The sequence below is a fragment of the Abramis brama genome, assembly GCF_963993115.1.
Source record: "Abramis brama genome assembly, chromosome: 21".
Taxonomy (NCBI): domain Eukaryota; kingdom Metazoa; phylum Chordata; class Actinopteri; order Cypriniformes; family Leuciscidae; genus Abramis; species Abramis brama.
In genome coordinates this window covers 317943-339913 of record NC_139983.1, presented here as the reverse complement: position 1 = coordinate 339913, position 21971 = coordinate 317943, and the positions used below count along the sequence as shown (strand labels likewise).

The window sequence follows — 21971 nt, the reverse complement described above, 5'->3', positions numbered from 1 at the left end:
GAGCCATGGTGGAGCCGATGAAGGGAGGGGCCATGGTGGAGCCGATGGAGAGAAGGGCCATGGAGGAGCCGATGGAGGGAGGAGGAGTCATGGTGGAGTCGATGGAAGGAGGAGGAGTCATGGTGGAGCCGATGGAAAGAGGAGCCATGGTGGAGCCGATGAAGGGAGGAGCCATGGTGGAGACGATGGAGGGAGGAGGAGCCCTGGTGGAGCCGATGGAGGGAGGAGCCATGGTGGAGCCGATGGAGGGAGGAGCCATGGTGGAGCCGATGGAGAGAAGGGCCATGGTGGAGCCGATGGAGGGAGGGGCCATGGTGGAGCCGATGGAGGGAGGGGCCATGGTGGAGCCAATGGAGGGAGGAGCTATGGTGGAGTCGATGGAGGGAGGAGGAGCCATGGTGGAGCCGATGGAGGGAGGAGCCATGGTGGAGCCGATGGAGGGAGGGGCCATGGTGGAGCCGATGGAGAGAAGGGCCATGGTGGAGCCGATGGAGGGAGGGGCCATGGTGGAGCCGATGGAGGGAGGGGCCATGGTGGAGCCGATGGAGGGAGGAGCTATGGTGGAGCCGATGGAGGGAGGAGGAGCCATGGTGGAGCCGATGGAGGGAGGAGGAGCCATGGTGGAGCCGATGGAGGGAGGAGCCATGGTGGAGCCGATGGAGGGAGGAGCCATGGTGGAGAAAGGGCTGACGACTCCAGGGGGCTGACTGACGGAGGTGGAGCAACTGGAAGAGGAGACGAGGGTGTAGAAGGAGAGCCGACGATGCGACCAATGCGATGCTGAGGATCCGGAAGGACATGGCGATGACGACAGCTCTGCAATCCAGAGGGCCATGGTGGAGTCGGAGAGACAGAGGACCACGGTGGAGCTGGAGGAGTGTAGTCCTGAGGCGAGGGCAGGTCGACGAACGACCAAGGCGGAGCCAGACGGACGAGGGAGCCTGGACTGATGGGCCACGGTGGAGATGAGGGAGGTGGGAGCCAAGGTGGAGTTAATGGACCGACGGGCCGAGGTGGAGACCGGGGATCCACCGACCATGATGGAGCTGGAGACTGGCAGACCCGCAGCAAGCCCACATCACTGATGGTGGAATGAGGGTGAGCTGAGGGGCTGATAGGAAGCAGCAGAGGCGGTGATGAGGAATAGATGATGATGATGGGAGGAGGTGGGAGAGGGAGGCTGGGTAGGAGTTTGGAGCTGACAGATAGTTCCGGGCAGACAGATAAAACATATGATGGAGGAAAACAGGGTATTTCAGTATCGAAATCTATTAAGTCCAATTCCTCTGGACTCTGGTCTAGGACAGGGACAGGAGACTCAGGCGCAGCGGCGGCCATCTTAGCTGAAGGCTCAGAAGCGGCAACTATTTTGGCAGAGGGCTCTGGCGTGGCGGTGACCATGACGGGACGAGACTCTGGAACGGCGGCCATGACAGGACGACACTCTGGAATGGACTCTGAGATGGGCTTGGTTCCAGACCGGGACCACACGCTCTCCAGACACCGAATCAAGGTTTCCCTCCAGCCCAGCCCTGTGGTGTCTGGGAGGTTAATGGGGTGATGGAAAGTCCCCGATCTGGAACAGGGTCCTCAGGGTGTCATTTTCGAGGGAGCTGGTGATGGCAAGCCGGAAGAATTCCCTCGAAAATTATAAAAGGTTGTGGCTCTCCTGAGCCACGGAGATGAACATTACCCGTTCATCCATTTGGGTTGGTCCGATCTTCTGTCACACTGTGGTTTCCTCAGGAACAGACTGAAGACTCCGATTATAGATACAAACTCAAACTTTTATAATAGTACTCTGGAACAAGCTGACAGGCAGGGAAGACACACATAAACCCAACAGAGACTGGATAAAGACTTAAGGGGTGCATCTTAAATAGCAAACAGAAATGAGATAATTAATCATACACAGCTGGGACAAATTAACTCATAGTGATAGTAACCATAGAAACAAAGGAGTGGCGGGAAAAGAACAAAGGAAAAGAGGAACCAATCAAAACACAAACTGAAACTGAAACTCCAAACATGAATTGACACGTGACAGTTGGTCACTGATAACTCTGAAAATTATTTCTTTGTACTTCTGTCAGTTAAATAAAGGTTAAAGAGAATGAACACATCACAGATTCTTGATTTTATTGGATTTTACAAAATGTCTCAACTTTTTCTGGATTTGGGGATGGACATCTTATATTTGTACATGATGACTGTGTGTAAACGGACATTTCTCAGGTGACTGACGAGAGACAGCGGAGGCGTAACGCTCTGTTTGAACTGAATTCACTTCTCACTGAAGCTGCAAACGCACATCACACACATTCACAATATCAAGCTGCATTATGAATTACATCATGATTCAGTCCATTACGACAGTGAATGTTTGAGCGCTTGTGTAGAGGAATACCTTTAGTTTAGTCAGCGTGTGCATGTCTGCGATGAAGTCCAGCAACTCGCTCAGATACTGCCTCAAACACTCCATGGCCGCGGTCGTACACTGCGGGACAGACATCCGTCACTAACACACACACACACACACACACACACGGCAGATGTGATGAGAGGCGAGGCTCACCCCGGGCAGAGCGGTGATCATGTGCTTCTGGATGATGGTGGACTCAGCCAGCCTCGTCCCGATGTCTGAACACACAAACTGAGGACAGCAGAGGACATTACTGACTCTCTCTCACACTGATCTCATCAGCCTGTGTATTTCTAATTTCTTTATTAGATTTTTCTGCAGGGAACATCAAATCAACAGATAATAACACTGATTTTATGAAATTATCTTTCCACACTGTTAATACCCCAATAAGAACCTCCCTCAAATAAACAACCTACAGCTTCCAGTAAGGAAAGAAAAGAAAAACAACAACGCAATACTGATATCTTAACAAACAAAACATTTTGCAAAATAAAAATAAAATAAATAAATGTTGGTTCTTCTAAGAACAGATTATATAATTATGCCACAGTTTGTCAAAGGTCCTTAAAGAACCAGTGAGTGACAATCTGATTCTTTCCAATTTAATGCAAGTGAACACTTCTTTCAGCCATGTATCAGAAGAAGGGGGTGAGGCTCAACAGCGTGTTTACAGATGTTCACACACCAGCACGTGACACCAGACCAAACACTCGTCTTTAACAAACAGTGTTTCTGGACATAATATGTGCAGCTGTCATATTAGTAGTGCTAGCAACAGAAAACTAGATATGCGCCCAAATGGCTTCATGGTTGTTTGCTCTACTGTGAGACGGGATAGATCTGAATCTTGTCTTCTGTAGAGCTGCTTATTGCTGAAATTGAATTCATTTCATAATCGCTGAACTTTCCATGAGCCCGTGCAGTGAATGGAGCTGTGACAGACGGGGGCTGTACCTGCACCAGCAGCAGCAGGTTCGTATCGGGAATAGAGGACTTGAACTTCAGAGCCTGAAGCAGCTCCAGGACCACGATACGCGACATGTAGAACTTGTCTCTTTCCTGCAGCAAACGGGGGAAAATGTCATTTTCAAAAACAGTTCAATTCACATTTATTTGTATAGCGCTTTTCACAGTACACATCGTTTCAAAGCAGCTTTACAGAAAATGCATGAGTCCACATTACAATTTAGAGTGATCTGTTATCAGAGGAGACTGTCTTAGTTATGTTTTCAGAAATGTACATATACAAAATCACAGCTAAAAATGTATAATTTTAAACAATGTCATAATTTAAGACAGAAACAATGAGCTCATTGAAGTAATGAAAACATGTTCGTTAACAAATGATTATGACAGAAAATTGTAGCATTGGTGCAACAAGCGATTGTAAAATCTCTGTAGGGCATAAAATCATGCTAGCGGACATCAGATCCTCTCTTGTGGAATAAACACTGACAAATAAAGGCTTGCTCACCTTGCTGAAGTTTTTGTAGCATAAACCACAGATCTCTACGAGATACGAGAGACTGAACACACCGTACTGGAGAACAAAGCTCAGCAGTTTGGAGAAGGGCTCCAGCAGACTCTGCAGGATGAACGGGAGAAGCAGTGAGATTTATGACCGTAACACACTTTCGGTTCATCCGAGGGGAACCTTAAACGACACACAGAGCCACAGAAATGTACGAGCTTACTCTTGTTGCGTTAGTGACGGGAATCTTCAACAAACAGATGATTATCCTCAGGCTTGAGTCCAGCGGACACTTCATAAAGGAGAGGAGAGAAACCGTGAGCACTGTGAGACTGATCATATACGGCTCAGAGAGACTGAAGCTCAGAGAGACTGAAGCTCAGAGAGACTGAAGCACAAATACCCCTTTTCCACCAAGGCGGTGCTGGTGCCGTGTCAGTGGAAAAATAAACAGGTTCTGAGAAGGTTCACAAGTTGAACCAACTTTGAACCAGCACCAGTTCCGAACCAGTTCTTTTTTGGTGGAAAAGGGGTAAGAGAGACTAAAGCTCAGAGACACTGAAGCTCAGAGAGACTGAAGTTCAGAGAAGCTCAGAGAGACTGAAGCTCAGAGACACTGAAGCTCAGATACACTGAAGCTCAGAGAGACTGAAGTTCAGAGAAGCTCAGATACACTGAAGCTCAGAGAGACTGAAGTTCAGAGAAGCTCAGAGAGACTGAAGCTCAGATACACTGAAGCTCAGAGAGACTGAAGTTCAGAGAAGCTCAGAGACACTGAAGCTCAGAGAGACTGAAGTTCAGAGAAGCTCAGAGACACTGAAGCTCAGAGAGACTGAAGTTCAGAGAAGCTCAGAGAGACTGAAGCTCAGATACACTGAAGCTCAGAGAGACTGAAGTTCAGAGAAGCTCAGAGACACTGAAGCTCAGAGAGACTGAAGTTCAGAGAAGCTCAGAGACACTGAAGCTCAGATACACTGAAGCTCAGAGAGACTGAAGTTCAGAGAAGCTCAGAGACACTGAAGCTCAGAGAGACTGAAGTTCAGAGAAGCTCAGAGACACTGAAGCTCAGAGAGACTGAAGTTCAGAGAAGCTCAGAGAGACTGAAGCTCAGATACACTGAAGCTCAGAGAGACTGAAGTTCAGAGAGACTGAAGTTCAGAGAAGCTCAGATACACTGAAGCTCAGAGAGACTGAAGTTCAGAGAAGCTCAGAGAGACTGAAGCTCAGATACACTGAAGCTCAGAGAGACTGAAGTTCAGAGAAGCTCAGAGAGACTGAAGCTCAGAGAGACTGAAGTTCAGAGAAGCTCAGAGACACTGAAGCTCAGAGAGACTGAAGTTCAGAGAAGCTCAGAGACACTGAAGCTCAGAGAGACTGAAGTTCAGAGAAGCTCAGAGACACTGAAGCTCAGAGAGACTGAAGTTCAGAGAAGCTCAGAGAGACTGAAGTTCAGAGAAGCTCAGAGAGACTGAAGTTCAGAGAAGCTCAGAGAGACTGAAGCTCAGATACACTGAAGCTCAGAGAGACTGAAGTTCAGAGAAGCTCAGAGACACTGAAGCTCAGAGAGACTGAAGTTCAGAGAAGCTCAGAGACACTGAAGCTCAGAGAGACTGAAGTTCAGAGAAGCTCAGAGACACTGAAGCTCAGAGAGACTGAAGTTCAGAGAAGCTCAGAGACACTGAAGCTCAGAGAGACTGAAGCTCAGATACACTGAAGCTCAGAGAGACTGAAGTTCAGAGAAGCTCAGAGACACTGAAGCTCAGAGAGACTGAAGTTCAGAGAAGCTCAGAGACACTGAAGCTCAGAGAGACTGAAGTTCAGAGAAGCTCAGAGACACTGAAGCTCAGAGAGACTGAAGTTCAGAGAAGCTCAGAGACACTGAAGCTCAGAGAGACTGAAGTTCAGAGAAGCTCAGAGACACTGAAGCTCAGAGAGACTGAAGCTCAGATACACTGAAGCTCAGAGAGACTGAAGCTCAGATACACTGAAGCTCAGAGAGACTGAAGTTCAGAGAAGCTCAGAGACACTGAAGCTCAGAGAGACTGAAGTTCAGAGAAGCTCAGAGACACTGAAGCTCAGAGAGACTGAAGTTCAGAGAAGCTCAGAGACACTGAAGCTCAGAGAGACTGAAGCTCAGAGACACTGAAGCTCAGAGACACTGAAGCTCAGAGACACTGAAGCTCAGAGAGACTGAAGCTCAGAGACACTGAAGCTCAGAGACACTGAAGCTCAGAGAGACTGAAGCTCAGAGACACTGAAGCTCAGAGAGACTGAAGCTCAGAGAGACTGGAGCGCACCTTGAGCGGCAGCACAGCCGGCAGTTTGGCCAGGAAGGTCTGGAACTGGTTGCAGATGGTGGTCCACAGGTTGCTGGGCGAGTCCATGGGAAGAGTCTCCATGAAGGTGGCGATGTTGTCCAGACAGTGCAGGATAGCGCCGCCTGCTGGCAGAGACTTCTTATTGTTCAGACCCTAGGACGACACCAGCAGCTTTACTGCAGTTACCCAGCAGCCACAATACAACCATAATACAACCATTCACAGCTCATGCACACACTATAAAGCAGAGAGTCTTAATAATGAAGGCTATGATGAATGTCCTGGTAATTAAGCTCTAATTGAGGAAAGCATGACTCTCCGTTACAAAGGAAAGTCAGAAGGCTTTAAGCAAAGCTTTCCAGACTGTCCTCTGCTGGAAGACGTGAGTGTGTGTGAGTGAGCAGGTGTGTGTGTGTGTGTGTGTGTATGTGTGTATGTGTGTGAGTCAGCAGACGTGTGTGTGTCTGTGTGTGTGTGTGTATGTATGTGTGTGAGTGAGCAGGTGTGTGTGTGTGTGTGTGTGTGTGTATATGTGTATGTGTGTATGTGTGTGAGTCAGCAGACGTGTGTGTGTGTGTGTGTGTGTGTGTATGTATGTGTGTGAGTCAGCATGTGTGTGTGTGTGTGTGTGTATGTGTATGTGTATGAGTCAGCAGGTGTGTGTGTGAGACGAACCTCCAGCAGCTGGCTCAGCGCGGCCACAGAGCTCAGCTCATTGAAATCCACCAGAGCCATGGCCAGTGTCCGCAGGAAGCTTCCGTCTGAAACCAGAGAGAGCAGTGCCAGTGAGCTCGAGTCTCTCTGTGTGTGTGTGTGTGTGTGAGCTGTGTCTCAGACCTTTAATGTTGCTCTGGAAGAGCTGTGGTAGGATGCCGTTGGGCGCGAGCTGATGGAGGACGCAGCGCAGGAACTGCTTGGCCACGCCAGCGACGTTCCCGGGAATCAGCATGCTACACACACACGCGCACACACACACACCCCAGTGACGGGAACGCCGGCTCCTTTTATGGAGCTGGATCGTTGGAGCCGGCTCTTTCGGCCCACAAATGGCTCTTCATTTACAGATTTTTACAATCTCTAGGACACATTTCTCAATACTCAGGTCACTTTATCAAACTCTTCATTGGCTGGTCCAGTGGTGTGGCACGACATCCGAGACGGGTGACGTCACCAACCAGGAAACTATAAAGCCTGCCCAAACTATGTAACGCTAGCCTCTGTGTCTTCAGCAAGCATTCTCTGTGAATCGTGTTTCTTATTTGGTGTTGTCTGTCTCATTATATATTATATATATCACTGTGGCGAGCAAACAAAGTTACAGGTTGTGTGTGCATCCCTGCCCTCGCTACATCACACAATCTGTGTGTTGTTTGTTTGTGAGTGGATGCACAGGCAGCGCTCGAGGGTGTGCAGACTATGAACGGCTTCCTCTCAGGCTCGCGTTCCTCACGCTTCGGGTCGATCCAGATCGTGGGGATCGCAGATGGATCTTTCAGAGGGTTTTGAGACGGGTCCAGTCTTATCTCAGCCCTCACCTGATCGATCCAGTGCCATTTCTTGGTGTCAGCAAGCACGCATTGCAGTTCCTTCCGCACCGGGTGAGGCACATCTATCCAGCTCTGAGGAGTTGGATGTAGAAAGCATCAAAGCAGAGGGTGATGACTCGCCATCTCACTCTCCTGCTTATGAGGAACTGGTGGAGGTTGTGTCTCGCGCTGTCGCCAAATTAAATATCGACTGGCCAGCAGAGAGGATGTTCGTCCTAAATCCAAGCTAAATGAACGTTTTCTGCCCTCGCAAGCACAGCTTCCGCACCGGGGTCTGCAGTTTTTTCCAGATCTCCACACCGAGGGGTCGCGATTGTGGAAGGAACCGGTCTCGTATAGAATTCATAGTGCACAAACCACCCACTATACATCTATAATAGGCCATAAAGAACATGGTTTTGGGGACTGCAGAACCGGTCAGAACAACGTCGGCATTGGTGGGCAAAGCTTAAGCTGCCTCTGGTCAGGCTGCAGCATGTCTCCACACTATGGGCGTGCTGCAGGCCCACCAGGCAGAAATGTAAGGAGACCTGACTGAGGACGGGGGAATTGGCCCGGACGCTGTAGCCGAGATGCGCCAGGCCACAGATCTTTCTCTCTGGGCCACCAAGAAGACATCAGAGCTGTTGGCCGTGCTATGGCAGCCCTAATGACCACAGAAAGACACTTATGGTTAAATATGAGCGCAATAAAAGAGAAAGATAGAGCTTTCTGATGGATGCCCCGCTTACACCTCCTGGCCTCTTTGGCGATGCTGTTATAACAGTCGTCGAGAGGTTTCAGGAGGCTAATAAGCAAGCGGCGGCGTTCAAGAAGCTGAGCGGGAGCAGCCCCAGGCAGCAAAACCCAGTTCCTCGTACCGAGCGGTACAAAAACAGAGCGTCACTACACGTACTCCCACCCAAATTTTTTTTACCTGTAATCCATTGCAGTTACGTCAAAAAACAAAGCAATCAGAATACAGTTACATTTAGTAAAATACTAAATCTGATAAAATACTAAATACTATCTGGATTACAATGGTTTAATTTAAATCCAAATAAATTGGTATTTTGACATAATAAAGCTATATTAATTGCTGCTTGAGCTTGATTATAGTTCCTGGTTCTGTTGCCAGTCATGACTCACGTGAGCCATCTGCTGGTGCACGCGCAAATAACATCTGTCCACAATCTACATCCGTCTACAATCATTCTCCTCAGACGCAGGTTGAGACGCAGCTAAGTTATTAATTATGATGCTTCCCACAGGGAAAACCGTTTTCATGTCTGGAAATCGCAAACCTTGCCTTTCAGCAATGAAAACACTTTCTTTATCAAAGGACTCAGCATCCAACTTAAACATTCACAGGTACGACTAGCACGGACATCGTAGCTAAAACTTAGTGTTTGTTAGTGATTTAAAATTCCATAGTTTATTTCTGATCGCAGTTGTAAGATTCTCGCGGAAAATGAAAAGAAAACTCCCACCACTAATGCGCAGGGTCAGTCAGTGAAATTAAGAAAGATCACAGCCTTGATCAACATGTATTTTAAAGTAGACTAATATGTAGATGGTGTAGACCAGTGGGTCGGCCAAAACTGGCCCGCTCCCGCAGCCAGATTATTCTGATAGCGGCTGGTTCTGAAATAGATCTGTCATGACAGCAACAGTTACTCACAATCACTTCGTCTTTAGTGATTTTGCCTTCAAAATAAAAGTACGAGAATGTTTTTGCAGCAATGTTTTATTTGAGATGAATTGAGAGCTTTTCATTTGAAAAGAAATAATTTAAAGAAATAATTTGCTTTGCCCAGTTAGGGCATTGGATGCTTACGTCCATAGTAGAGATGTGCGGTTGGCGTTTATAGCCGCGGATTCTGCGGACAAACCGCGGATCGAGCGGATAACGTGACTAAAAATAATATTTTAGTTAAATTCGGTCGGGTGGCGGTTGAACCAATCAATTGATTGTTAGGCCTGCTGGAATAAAATGAACTGCACTGTCTGCCTGAAAAAGACGCGCTCTCTTCCCATACAGTCAAAATGAACAGGAGTCTTCAGAACAGGCTCGTCCTCGTCGTCACCCTGACATGACAGAGTTAATTAGCCTATAATGTGAATGACTTGTTATTTTATTTGAGCTTTCTTTCTTTTTGCAAAAAAACAAAGTGCAATAGGCATTAATTAGTAGTAGGCTAAATAGCAGCATGTTGAAATTATGTGCCAAATTGCGTTTTTTATTACAATGATAAAATTGTACAGTTGTCTACTCAGGTAAGGTCAGGCTTGCCGATGTGCGTTTTATTTAGGCTATTTATTTATTTTTGTCCCTGTGCGCCGATCGGAGAAGGAGTTCACTGCTGATATTCTGGGGACACAACATAGCGAGTAGGCTGTACTGGTAGGGACTTTAGCCTTTAAATATCTTTGCTGCAGTGGATCAGTATCCTTTCTAGAACAGGCAAGAGCTTTCTAGCCTCGCGGCTCGCGTCAACAGCGCCTTGCATCGCCCATAGACCTTAACATCAGCGGATGGCGGGCGGGTGCGGCTTTGAAAATTGGTCAAAAAACGTTGGCGCGGCTGGATGGCGGACAGATGATGAGTTTTGTGAAGCGCTTGCGGATGAAATAATAGCCCATCCGTGCATCTCTAGTCCACAGAGCTGCCCTGTGGCGTAGATCAGAACAACTGTTCGTATGTTTTGGACCTCCGGATAAATGGTCACCAGCATCTAAGCAGAGAATGAGCAAATGGATAGTCGAGGCTATCTCGAAGACACCTAACCCCAGCTGCTCCCGACGAGCTGGATGGCGCCTTGCATGGCTGACACCGCCGTCGGTGTATGAATGAGTGAGTGAATGGGTGAATGTGAGGCTAAATGTAAAGCGCTTTGGTGGCCATAGGTCTGTGAAAGCGCTATATAAATGCAGTCCATCTCTCTTGCCTATGAATCGGCCGGACTGCCTGCCCCTTTGGTAGTACGGGCCCATTCGACTAGGAGTATAGTGGTCTTAGTGTCAGGAGTCCCACTTCAAGATGTTTGTGACGCGGCGGGCTGGTCCTCACCACACACATCATGAGGTTTTACGACAGACTTGGGCTCCACTCCCAGGGCTCAGGTGCTCTCGTCTAGTCAAGTGCTTTCTCGAGTCACACTAGACAGTCACTGGTCGTGTGGGTATAGATGTTCCCATAGCGTCAATCGACGCAACACGAGTTCCCTTGAAAGGAAACGCCTCGGTTATGACTGTAACCTCGGTTCCCTGAAGAGGGAACGAGACGTTGCGTCACCATGCCATACTCCCTGCATGCCTGTTGGCGACTGTTTGGCGTTACACTGTTTGGGCAGGCTTTATAGTGTCCTGGTTGGTGACGTCACCCGCCTCTGACGTCGTGTTACACCATTGGACTGATTTAATTTGCGCTTCATGACGCAATCAATCAGAGCGTTCCCACAGCATCAATCGATGCAACGTCTCGTTCCCTCTACAGGGAACCGAGGTTACAGTCGTAACCGAGGCGTTTTGGTAGTTTTAGTAAATGTGAAATGAACTGCTGTGAAGCTGAGAGTTAGTAAAGAGAACTGTGTGAAGTTTCGAAAAATGTAAAATATTGAGAAAATGATTGTAAAAAACTGCAAATTATTCAATGTAATTATACTAAACCTTTCCAGAATACCTTAGTTTTACATTATTTTTTTATATAAAATCTTTAATATTGAAAAAAAAAAAACATTACAGATAATCATCTCATGAACACACATCAACGCAACAGTCAGTACAAAAGTCATCCTTTTACTCGTAACAATTAGTCGTAATAATTCACAAAAACAAAAAGAGAAATCAGCTCTCAGACAGGAGACAATTTCCATTGTTCACGAACGACACAAGCTAACTCAGTCAGGAGAATAAGCCTCAGACGTACAGCTGTAAAACAGTAACTCACCTTTCAGCCTGACCTGTGAAATTGGAGCTCGAGGCCAACCTGCAGAATTAAAGCAGAAAACTGAAAGAAAGCCATAGAGATGGCAGTGAACGTGTCTGCAGTCAGCGGCTGTGATCCGAGCGTACCTGCCCACAGACTGCATGATCTCCAGCAGCAGCGGAGCCGCCAGATCGGGACTCAGGTGGATGAACATGGACAGAACCACCACGGCCAGAGCCAGAGTCTCCTCGTCATACTCCTCCAGAACGGCCCCGCAGTCCCGGCACCTGAGCAGACACACACACAGATGAGGCACACTAAACCCTGACGCTCGCTCTCGCTCTCGCTCGCTCTCCCCACCTGTCAGCCATGTTCGTGGGCTGCTCGTCACTGAAGTCTTCCGGCGCTGGAACAAACATACTGGCGGTGCTCGGAGCCGACAGCAGACTCGTCTTGGTAGGACCTGCAAGAGTGAGGTGTAGAGTTGGGGACAGACTCCAGCACACAGGACTGGTCATGATTAGTGGTGCTAAAGAAGACCGACCCGTGTCCCACGTGCTGATGTTCTGCGGCGCGCTGGACTGATGCTCGAGCTGCCGCTTCATCAGCTGACTCATGGTCACGGCACCCAGAGAGCCTCGCTTCACCTGGCGATACTGAGCTGGAGCAGGACACACACTTCAGTAGATGCTCATGCATGACAGACACTTCACATTCAGAAATACTATCAATTTGAACTGAAATGAGCTGAAGAATGACACTATGGTCTTCAGTAGAGCTGCTTTACAGCAGAATTAGTCTTATATTTGATGAAATTTGCATAATAGATTCTGTTATCTTCCTATTTATTACTGTGAAGATGCTTTGAATCATTCTGTATTGTATAAAGCGCTGTAGAAATAAAGCTGACTCGACTTGAATAAGCCCACATCTGGATCTGATCAAATCTCTCACTCTTACAGCACAAATGCAGCCTCATGAAGCAGAAGCAGTGGGCCGGGTTCATATTCACACAGTTTCAGTGGAGTTGAGTTAGTGTGAGGGGATTTACTGGACACTGAGGAGCGATGGCTGGTTTCGGGGACGGCCGCCTCCAGAGCCGGAGCCGAGGCCGATTCTCTGGGCTTCTCCAGGTTCGTCAGGGATTTCTCATCTGTGTGAATATCAAGACCTTCAGTCTCTGAACTTTGTGTGCAACCACTTCTGAACAACGGCAGAACACTGCAACATGAACACGTTCTCCAACAGGGCCGTCTCCAGTGGTCTGAATGTGCACTGTGCATTATGTGAACTAAATTAGTGCCAGGATAGTTAGTCTCACTGGTTTTCTTCTGAAAGTCTTCTTATTCAAATTCATATTGTGAAAGACTTATTATCAACTGAAACAGCACAAACTAGGGGTGTAACGGCACACAAACATGTCGGTACGAACCTTGGTTTTGAACTGGGTTCGTACAGATACTATAAAAAGATATTCCAGGACTTTCAAGGACTTTTGGTAAATAAAATGAATATATAAGCTAATATAACATGCTGTGGACAGTGAGTGACTTGCTTAAGGTAAATGTAGTTACGTGAGATATTATTCTTTAACTGTCTTTCTGCGCTTGAAACACTGTTTGAGAGATTACAAGTAAACATATCTAAGCATAGATCGGGTGTTTCTCAAACGAACAACTGTGTCCTTCCTAGTCCAGTCTTTCTGAGGCTTGAAGGCTAGTGTCCTCCTCAGCATCAAACGCTAGAATGAGACGCTCTAGTAAGACCGCATGGCTACATCACACATGTTCCCTGCCCCTGCGGTCACGGCACGAAAATACTATTAAAACTGTCTCCTAGTGGCTTATTATTGTCAGTTTAGTGTTAGCGATTAATTTACAGCAAAACAAAAGATAATAATCTATGCTTTTATGTCCGAAAACATTATTTTAATCTTACATTTCATAATAAACTCAGATGAGCTCAGTACGACTCGTTTTCCATCAGTTTATTTTAGTTAATTGGAATGTGTGCAAAGGATTGTGGGTGATTTAAGGCCACAAAGGATACATCCGATGCATCCTTCAAAACAGGCCGAATGAAGGACGCGAAACGAAGGCCGAGATATGCAGCCTTCCGTCTGAGAAACACCCATAGTGTGCTCTTCTTCTGCACTTTTCCTGTTGTGGCGGTTAGCAGCGTTCTGTGTGTGTGTGTGGTGTGTGTGTGGTGTGTGTGTGTGTGTGGGGGGGGGGGTTGCTAATACATTGCTAAATCAGATATATGTGCAATATATGTGTACAATAACATTACAATGTCCAGCAATCGATTTAAATAGTACATTGGATTTAATTTGTCGTTTAATGAAATCTAATGTTGTTAGTGCCGAGAACTTTTGCCAAGCGTATCAGTGGTTCTGGGTTCTAATCCGCACTAATTTTAATTTTAAAATTAATCACTTTTTTTTTTCTCATCAAAACCGAATATGTTCATCAGTGGTTGTATATCAAGCAGGCACATGTTTACCGGAACAAATAGAGTCTCCGCAGCGGATTGAAGCGCGTGTCCGAGTGAAGACTGTGCGCGAGCCACAAGGGAACACAGTATCCGCACCACTGATCGCAGCAGCAACGAGCACTTTGATCACTCGATTTTAAAAACAACACATTTCAGCGCACCTGCAAATGATGCCTATACCTGTGACTGACTGTATTCGTCATCTGACTGTATGACCGAACCGTGACGAATACATGTACTTTTACACCCCTAGTACACACACAAATCCACAAAGACGTAGCATAAAACGTATCATATAACGCTGTATAGCCCGAGCTGACTGACCTGACTCTGCAGTCGTCTCGCTCATCTTGTCCAGAGTGTTGAAGGTGATGTCCAGATATTCCCTCTGGATGGCGCTGACGGCGATCTTCCTCTCTTTGCGCTGGCGTGGCACGATCTGAATCTTGAATTCGGCTTCGTCACTCTCATCGTCGGGTTTGGGCTCGCTGTCTCTCTCATCGGTCTCCTCAGCGTCCTCGTCTCCTGCCCGTTCTAGAGACTCCATGGGGATGTGGTGCAGGACCGACCGGCTCGAGGGACTGGGACTCGTCCCACTGCTATCCTTCCTGCAGGAATCCTCCAGGGAAGCGTTTGGCATGTGCGAGGTCTTCCTGAAGAGATCCCTCTTCTGCTTCAGGGTCATGGTGCTCTCCTGCTGAGCCGTGGAGTCGGGCAGCTCCAGAGTCGCCGCTATCCGCTGGTCCCCGCTGCAGTCCTCGACGCTGACCTGCACCACAGGAGGAGAGCGGCCGGCCGGCGGGTCCTCAGCTCGGCTCAGCACTCCGCCGGGGAGCTTCAGCGCCTCGAACAGGTCCTCGTTGCTCTCCACAATGCGCAGGGGAGGCAGCGGCTCGAATATCAGCGAGTCGCTGTCGGAGAGCGAGAGGATGGAGCGCTTCTCAGGGATGGAGGTGCAGTCTGAGGAGAGGTCGATGAGATCCGGGTCGTCCTTGTCCAGTGGCGAGTCCAGGCCGGCGGGTTTGTCTTCAAAGGTCTCCATGCAGCTGAGCCGCACCTCGGGGATGATGGGCCTGACGCTGGAGCCGCTGCGGTCGATGACGGAGTGGCCATTGGAGGAGTCCTTCCCATGGTGCTGTGCTCTGTGCTGCTGCCGGCCGATGGAGGAGGACGAGGAGGGCTGGAGGGCCGGAGGACCCTGCAGGTCACAGCGGTCGATGCAGGACTTGCGCCGGTGCTCGTCCAAGTTAAAGAGGATGGAGTCGGTGTTGCCGATGTCCAGAGACTTCTGCTTGTGCATGGCCTGCAGTCTCTTCTTCCGGCTGCTGCCGTCCTCTCGCCCGGAGTACAGCAGCGTGTCCTGAAGCGCGCCGCCCTCTTTGTACTCCGCCAGCTCAATCTCACCTGAAGAAGAGGAGATGAGATGAAGATGAAGGCATGTGAGAGCACACGCATCAGTCCAGGCTAGAGATGAGCTGGTAACGAGGTGTGTTCAGGTGAACTGATGGTGCGTTGCTATTTTGAGGAACTGACATAGACTGCCTATAGGCGCACATTACTAACGCGCTCTTTAAATGCAAAAATTGCGCAATATATATATTTTTTTAAAGAGCGCGTTAGTAATGTGCGCCTATAGGCAGGTCCACAATGCGTGTACACTGTGGTTATTACACACGCTCTGCTTATTACACACACACAAACACACACACACACACAGGGATGCGCAGCAGCACACAAACATGCCAAATATTAAAAATAAACATATTACAATGTTCTGCTTGTGCTTTAACCAAGCGCACGAGCAGATCCGTTTCCTCGCTAGAGAAGCGTTCAGTCTTTCCGCCTGAATCCTCCATGGTGCGAGCGCAACTGGCTTTTAGAGGGAATGGGAGATGAGACTCTGATTGGTTTATTGCACGTTATGCCCAAAACACACCCAATTACTCATTAAGAGAATAGGGACGACCCTTTTAGACCATGCACCGGGAGCACCGACCATTTTACCCGTCGTTAAACTAGCAAAAGTGGATTCGGACACGCCCTAAGTGCACTTGCGCTTTAGACCATGAGCTTTGATCATTAAAATATTAAAATAGGGCCCATCACATTCACTCTCGGCTACTTCTACACTCATCTGGATCGGCATGGGCGAAATTACCAAAATCACGAAATTAGTCAATTTATTTCATGATAACGATATATATATATATATATATATATATATATATATATATTACCCTAACTAGGGTAAATAAAACTCACACTCAATGAAGACAAGTAAACAGTCAGAGATAAAATAAGACAAATAAACTAATAACAAACAACAGCACAGCAAACTACAATAAAACGAAGACACAAATGAAATAGACCTGACTGAAAAACTTAAGCACTAGAAATAAGAAATACTACATAAATTGAATAAAGTTATCAAATGTATAAAAAACACTGTAGTCTTTACAGTGTAAATTACAGTGTAGATTAATCCTTATTAAAGTTACAAAAGTTATTCAGTCAAGAGCAGTGAGTGATTCTCTCTTTTTCTTTTGTCCTTTGATTATCATTAATGACAGAAAGCCACAGGTTTATTATTAGGCTGCTGTCACTTTAAGAGCACAGTATACTCACACACATGCTTTTTCTTTCTCAACTGTTTACAATGTAATTTTTCTAGTCATATTTACATATTTTACTCAGAGATCAGTCCTCCAAATTAAAAATTTACAAAAAACGTTTTCCAATGTAACGTGGACTGAAATATGAATAATGACTCTGGAAGTGTGATGCGTCACTCACTCCGTTGAGCGCTGAGCTCCACAGGCTGATACTTGACAGACTTGCTGCCGCCGATCCTCTTGAGACGCGCGAAGAAGGTCTGCGACTCCTTACTGCCGGCTCCGGTCGGAGTGTCGTGGATGTCGGACTCGTCGAACACACTGTCCTCCTCTGCACGGGAAACACAGGGCATTAATGCAGCCGGACGGCGGGAGCGCTCAGACCTGAGCCGGCGGTCTCCTACCTTTCTCCTTCTCGCTGTAGCGGCTGATGTTGGAGTTGTCGCTGTACAGCGGGCCTGCGGACACATGCGACCTGCAGCTGTGGTACTGAGCGTTCAGCGTGTTGATGGTGATGTGGATCAGGTGGAGCACCACATCTTTACTCATGTCCATATCTCTGTACGGATACTGAAACACAGCAACACTGAGTAATGATGACTGACTCTGCGACTGAGCACAAGCACAGAAACACAAAACAACACTAAGCCGGTGTTAATGCTTTCAGGTGAATAAAATGCATGTTCTTTTCACGGGAGAGATCACTCATATTGCACTTATATTTAGGTTGAAGAGAAATCAACAGTTCTGCATTCGGCTCACTGTTTCCAGGAGGTTTCTAGATCTTGTCATGTGAGGAAATCGATTCCGGATGTGACCAAAACTAATGCATCATATTGAGTTGATTTCATGTCATGTTGTTTAGTGTGTGTCAGCAGGAGCGTCATTAACCAGCATTAATCGCCTCTGATTACTACTAATTATTAATCAAAACATCGATGTCTTTGGTGTCTCTCCTTAAACCGTACAATCCCTAAATAAATTTCACAAAATAATAGTGGTCAGTCCATTTATCTATTCTGAAAGGTCCCATTCGGTTTACAAAGCTACATGTGGGACTTTGAGAGGTTGGTTTCCTGTTATTTTTTTTTTGTTGTTAATTGTTATGAAGAAAAATGTGAATCCGCTGCTATAAATATGAGTGTGCAACACGGTAAGATCAGGCGTTTCCATAACTGATCTGGTGTCTGTCACCAGGTTAGCCGGACCGTCCCAGCGGCCGCAGTCACGATGAATGCAGGGCCTAAAACTGACTTCTTGCCACACCTACCAATGGCCGGTGACTTCAGAAAATGTGCCGGACATTAATATTTTTTACCGGCCATGAAACAAAAACATTGCAATTGGACACTGCAAAAACAGGCAGTTATGACACCAACATTTTAGATATCAGGGAAATTTCACATATCTCCATTCCAGTTTTGATACCACAGCTCAAACTATACTAGCCTAACTAATACAAATGTAATATATTATTATTAAAGACAAGTGAACAGTCAGTAATAAAACAAGAACAAATAATCAAATTAGAAGCAAAAGCACAAATAAATACAAAATAACAAAGATACCAATGAAATGAACAGTGCTTTTCAGGCACAGAAATGTAATAAAGTAAGCAATGTAATAAGCAATGTCTTTATTAATTCATCCTTATTAAAGTTACAAAAGTTATTCAGTCAAGGGCAGTGAGTGATTTTTCTCTGTCTTTTGTTGTTTGATTAACATTAAACACAGATCGAGCAGGAATATTAGGCTATGTTTACGTTCACTAAAGACGGTACTGACTATGTTTACTAGGATACTCGCTCTTTTCTGATATAATTTTGTGTGAATTTGTCTGCTCAAGCACAAGACGACATGAAAGAAAGCTCAGTATTCACGCGCTGTCTGAGATGCGGCGTTCTGTGTAATGGAAACGAGTGATGGAACGAGCCCCTGCTGCGTCTCCTTGCACTGCTTAAATTGTGCAGGATTAAACTCGTGATGATGCAGTGGTGTCAAGTCAGCTGTACCGCGCATCGTTACGTTACAACTCATAAAAATGTCACCTGCCATTTGGCGATTGACACCGTTTCATTTACTCACCAACGCCGATTTCTACTTGCATTTGATAAGTTCATGCCCTGGAAGCATACCTTGTAGAGGATGACGAGCAGGGCTTTGAGCCACATCTGGCGTATGTGCGGCTTGAGGGCCCAGAGCGAGCAGCGCGGCGGCTCCTGGAAGTTGGGCCTCAGCTGAGGACACGTGCAGTACTTCAGCACCTGCACCACCAGCGGCAGCAGCTGCTTCCCCAGGCCGATGTTGTAGTCCATGACCTGAGGAGACCAACACAAGCGTCAGACCCCCGGCCCGCTGGGAGCGCGCACACAGCCGAACTCACCTGAGCGATGCCGGCGATGAAGGCGTTGAAGCAGGTGGAGGAGCGCATCTTCTGCGGGGTGATCATGAAGCAGCCCATCTGCTGGTCGTATCCCAGCAGCACGTACAGGTGCCGCTTCACCGTGTTGAAGGCTTTGGCACTGCCGATGTCCGCCTCGGCACTGCTTTTGTCTTTGGCCATGAACTTCATGAGCACCATGATGAGCTGGTGGACGGTCTGGTGGTCGATCCCGGCGTCCTCTGGCAGCAGGTCTTTAATGATGGAGTCTTCCTCTAGAGGAGAGCTCTCCCCTGCAGGGCAACAGGAGGCGTTACGGTCTTCTGCAGAGACTGTGTGTGATGATTAACATTAGTGCTGTCAAACGATTAAAATATTTAATCGTGATTAATCGCATCAATGTCATAGTTAACTCTCAGTTAATCGCAATTAATCGCACATTTTTATCTATTCTAAATGTCCCTTGATTTCTTTTTGTCCCATTATTTTTTTCTCATTTTGCTCTTATCAACATGGAAAAGTGTATTGGCTTGCTTTGTGCAAATGTTTTTTTATTGAAAACCACATTGGCATATACTGTAGTGTTCAATTTCACACTAACATTCACACTCGAAGCAAATAATCGCATCAGAGAATTCGCATTCGCGTCATGTGGTGTTTCAGACTGGACGTGCTGCGATGATAGCTCAGTTCACAACGACAAAATCAAATCAAATCAAATCAAATCAAGTATATTTGTATAGCGCTTTTCACAATACAGATTGTATCAAAGCAGCTTCACAGTATTAAAATAAAATAATACAACAAAGTTTGTTTCTAGTGGAATTTATTGATTGATAGAATAAAATTAAATATCCCCAAAATATCCCCAACTGAGCAAGCCAAAGGCAACAGTGGCAAGGAACCGAAAAACTCCATCAAGTGACCTAATGGTGTCCTAAAACTCCATCAGGTGACCTAATGGAGAAAAAAAAACCTTGGGAGAACCCAGGCTCAGTCGGGGGCCAGTTCTCCTCTGGCATTTATGAACTAGAGGCCGGATTGTAGTTTGAAACTGTGAGATTAACAATATTATATGAATGCCTGGCTGAAAAGATGCGTCTTTAATCTAGTTTTAAACTGGGAGAGCGAGTCCGAGCAACGAACAGTATCAGGAAGGCTATTCCAGAGTTTTGGAGCCAAATGTGAAAATGCTCTCCCTCCTTTGGTTGATCTGGATATCCTAGGTATGACCAAAAGCCTTGAATTTATTGATCTTAAAGAGCGCGATGGATTATAGGGTGATAGAAGATCCGTTAAATAGACTGGAGCTAAGCCGTTTAGGGCTTTATAAGTCAGTAGCAATACCTTATAATTAATACGGAACTTTATAGGTAGCCAATGCAGTGATGATAAAATTGGTGTTATATGATCATATTTTCTTGATCTAGTAAGAACTCTAGCAGCGGCATTTTGGACTAACTGTAGCTTGTTTATTGAGGATGCAGGACAACCAGCTAATAAAGCATTACAGTAATCTAGTCTCGAGGTCATGAATGCATGAACTAACTTTTCTGCATCAGAAACTGATAGCATATTACGTAGCTTAGCAATGTTTCTAAGGTGGAAAAAGGCTGTTTTTGTAACATACGAAATATGATTTTCAAAAGACAGGTTACAATCGAGTATAACACCCAGGTCTTTTACTGTAGAGGATAAAGTAACAGGACATCCTACGATGTCAAAGTTGTATTGTGAGAGGTTCTGTGGGCGGTTTTTTGAACCGATAAGTATTACCTCTGTCTTGTCTGGATTTAATAAAAGAAAATTACGCGTCATCCAATCTTTTATATCTTTAACACACTCTGTCAATTTGGATAATTTAGCGTTTTCATCCGGCCGTGATGAAATATATATTTGAGTGTCATCAGCATAACAATGGAAACTAATTCCATGTTTCCTTATAATATTTCCAAGTGGTATCATATATATTGAGAATAACAGAGGGCCCGACACAGATCCCTGCGGCACTCCATAGTTTACTGGAATTATGATCGATTTTTCTCCATTTAAATAGACAAAATGGTAGCGGTCTGATAAGTATGATCTAAACCAGCTTAATGCTTGTCCTTGAACACCAGTATAATTTTGTAGTCGATCTAAGAGTATTGTGTGATCTATAGTATCGAACGCAGCACTTAGATCAAGTAAAACTAGTATTGAGAAACAGCCTTGGTCAGAAGCTAAGAGTAAATCATTTGTGATTTTAACGAGCGCAGTTTCAGTGCTATGATGCGGCCTGAATCCTGACTGAAACTTTTCATAGATATCATTTTCTTGCAAGAAAGAGCCCAGTTGAGTGGACACAACTTTTTCTAGTATTTTAGACATAAAAGGTAGATTTGAAATGGGTCTATAATTTGCTAGATTATTAAGATCTAATTGTGGTTTCTTAATGAGAGGTTTTATAACTGCCAGTTTAAATGTTCTTGGAACATGACCTAAAGATAAAGATGAGTTAATAATATTGAGGAGAGGCTCTTCCACTACAGGTAACACTTCTTTCAGTAGTTTAGTTGGTATAGGATCTAATAAACATGTTGTTGTTTTAGATGTAGTGATAAGTTTATTTAACTCTTTTTGTTCTATAGTTGTAAAGCACTGTAATTGTTCTTGCGGGGGGATAATTGAGGCTGAATTATAAGGTGCGATTGAGGATTGAACGTTTACAATTGTGGTTCTGATGTTTTCTATTTTCTCAGTGAAGAAGTTCATGAAATCATTACTACTAAACTGTAACGGGGTATTTTGTTCGGGTGACGTCTGTTTGTTTGTT

General features: G+C 46.0%; 1 protein-coding gene across 5 annotated transcripts in view; it reads right to left on the bottom strand.

Moving 5' to 3' along the window:
* The window catches only part of unc79 (unc-79 homolog, NALCN channel complex subunit), a 110116-nt gene that overhangs the window by 8950 nt on the left and 79195 nt on the right, over nucleotides 1-21971 (bottom strand). For 3 of the 5 annotated variants that reach the window (XM_084096585.1, XM_084096587.1, XM_084096588.1), the window contains exons 28-44: nucleotides 19160-19449; nucleotides 18912-19094; nucleotides 17181-17346; nucleotides 16958-17107; nucleotides 14489-15568; nucleotides 12720-12821; nucleotides 12029-12329; nucleotides 11815-11955; nucleotides 11690-11728; nucleotides 7052-7164; nucleotides 6890-6975; nucleotides 6194-6367; nucleotides 4120-4188; nucleotides 3900-4010; nucleotides 3380-3484; nucleotides 2576-2653; nucleotides 2408-2497 (exon numbers count right to left, since the gene is read on the bottom strand). In XM_084096585.1, coding sequence (XP_083952711.1) covers nucleotides 2408-2497; nucleotides 2576-2653; nucleotides 3380-3484; nucleotides 3900-4010; nucleotides 4120-4188; nucleotides 6194-6367; nucleotides 6890-6975; nucleotides 7052-7164; nucleotides 11690-11728; nucleotides 11815-11955; nucleotides 12029-12329; nucleotides 12720-12821; nucleotides 14489-15568; nucleotides 16958-17107; nucleotides 17181-17346; nucleotides 18912-19094; nucleotides 19160-19449 — 3278 coding nt within the window. Of the gene's footprint in view, nucleotides 1-2407; nucleotides 2498-2575; nucleotides 2654-3379; nucleotides 3485-3899; nucleotides 4011-4119; nucleotides 4189-6193; nucleotides 6368-6889; nucleotides 6976-7051; nucleotides 7165-11689; nucleotides 11729-11814; nucleotides 11956-12028; nucleotides 12330-12719; nucleotides 12822-14488; nucleotides 15569-16957; nucleotides 17108-17180; nucleotides 17347-18911; nucleotides 19095-19159; nucleotides 19450-21971 lie in introns of those variants that run through there. The other 2 variants (XM_084096586.1, XM_084096589.1) reach the window with 2 other exon arrangements.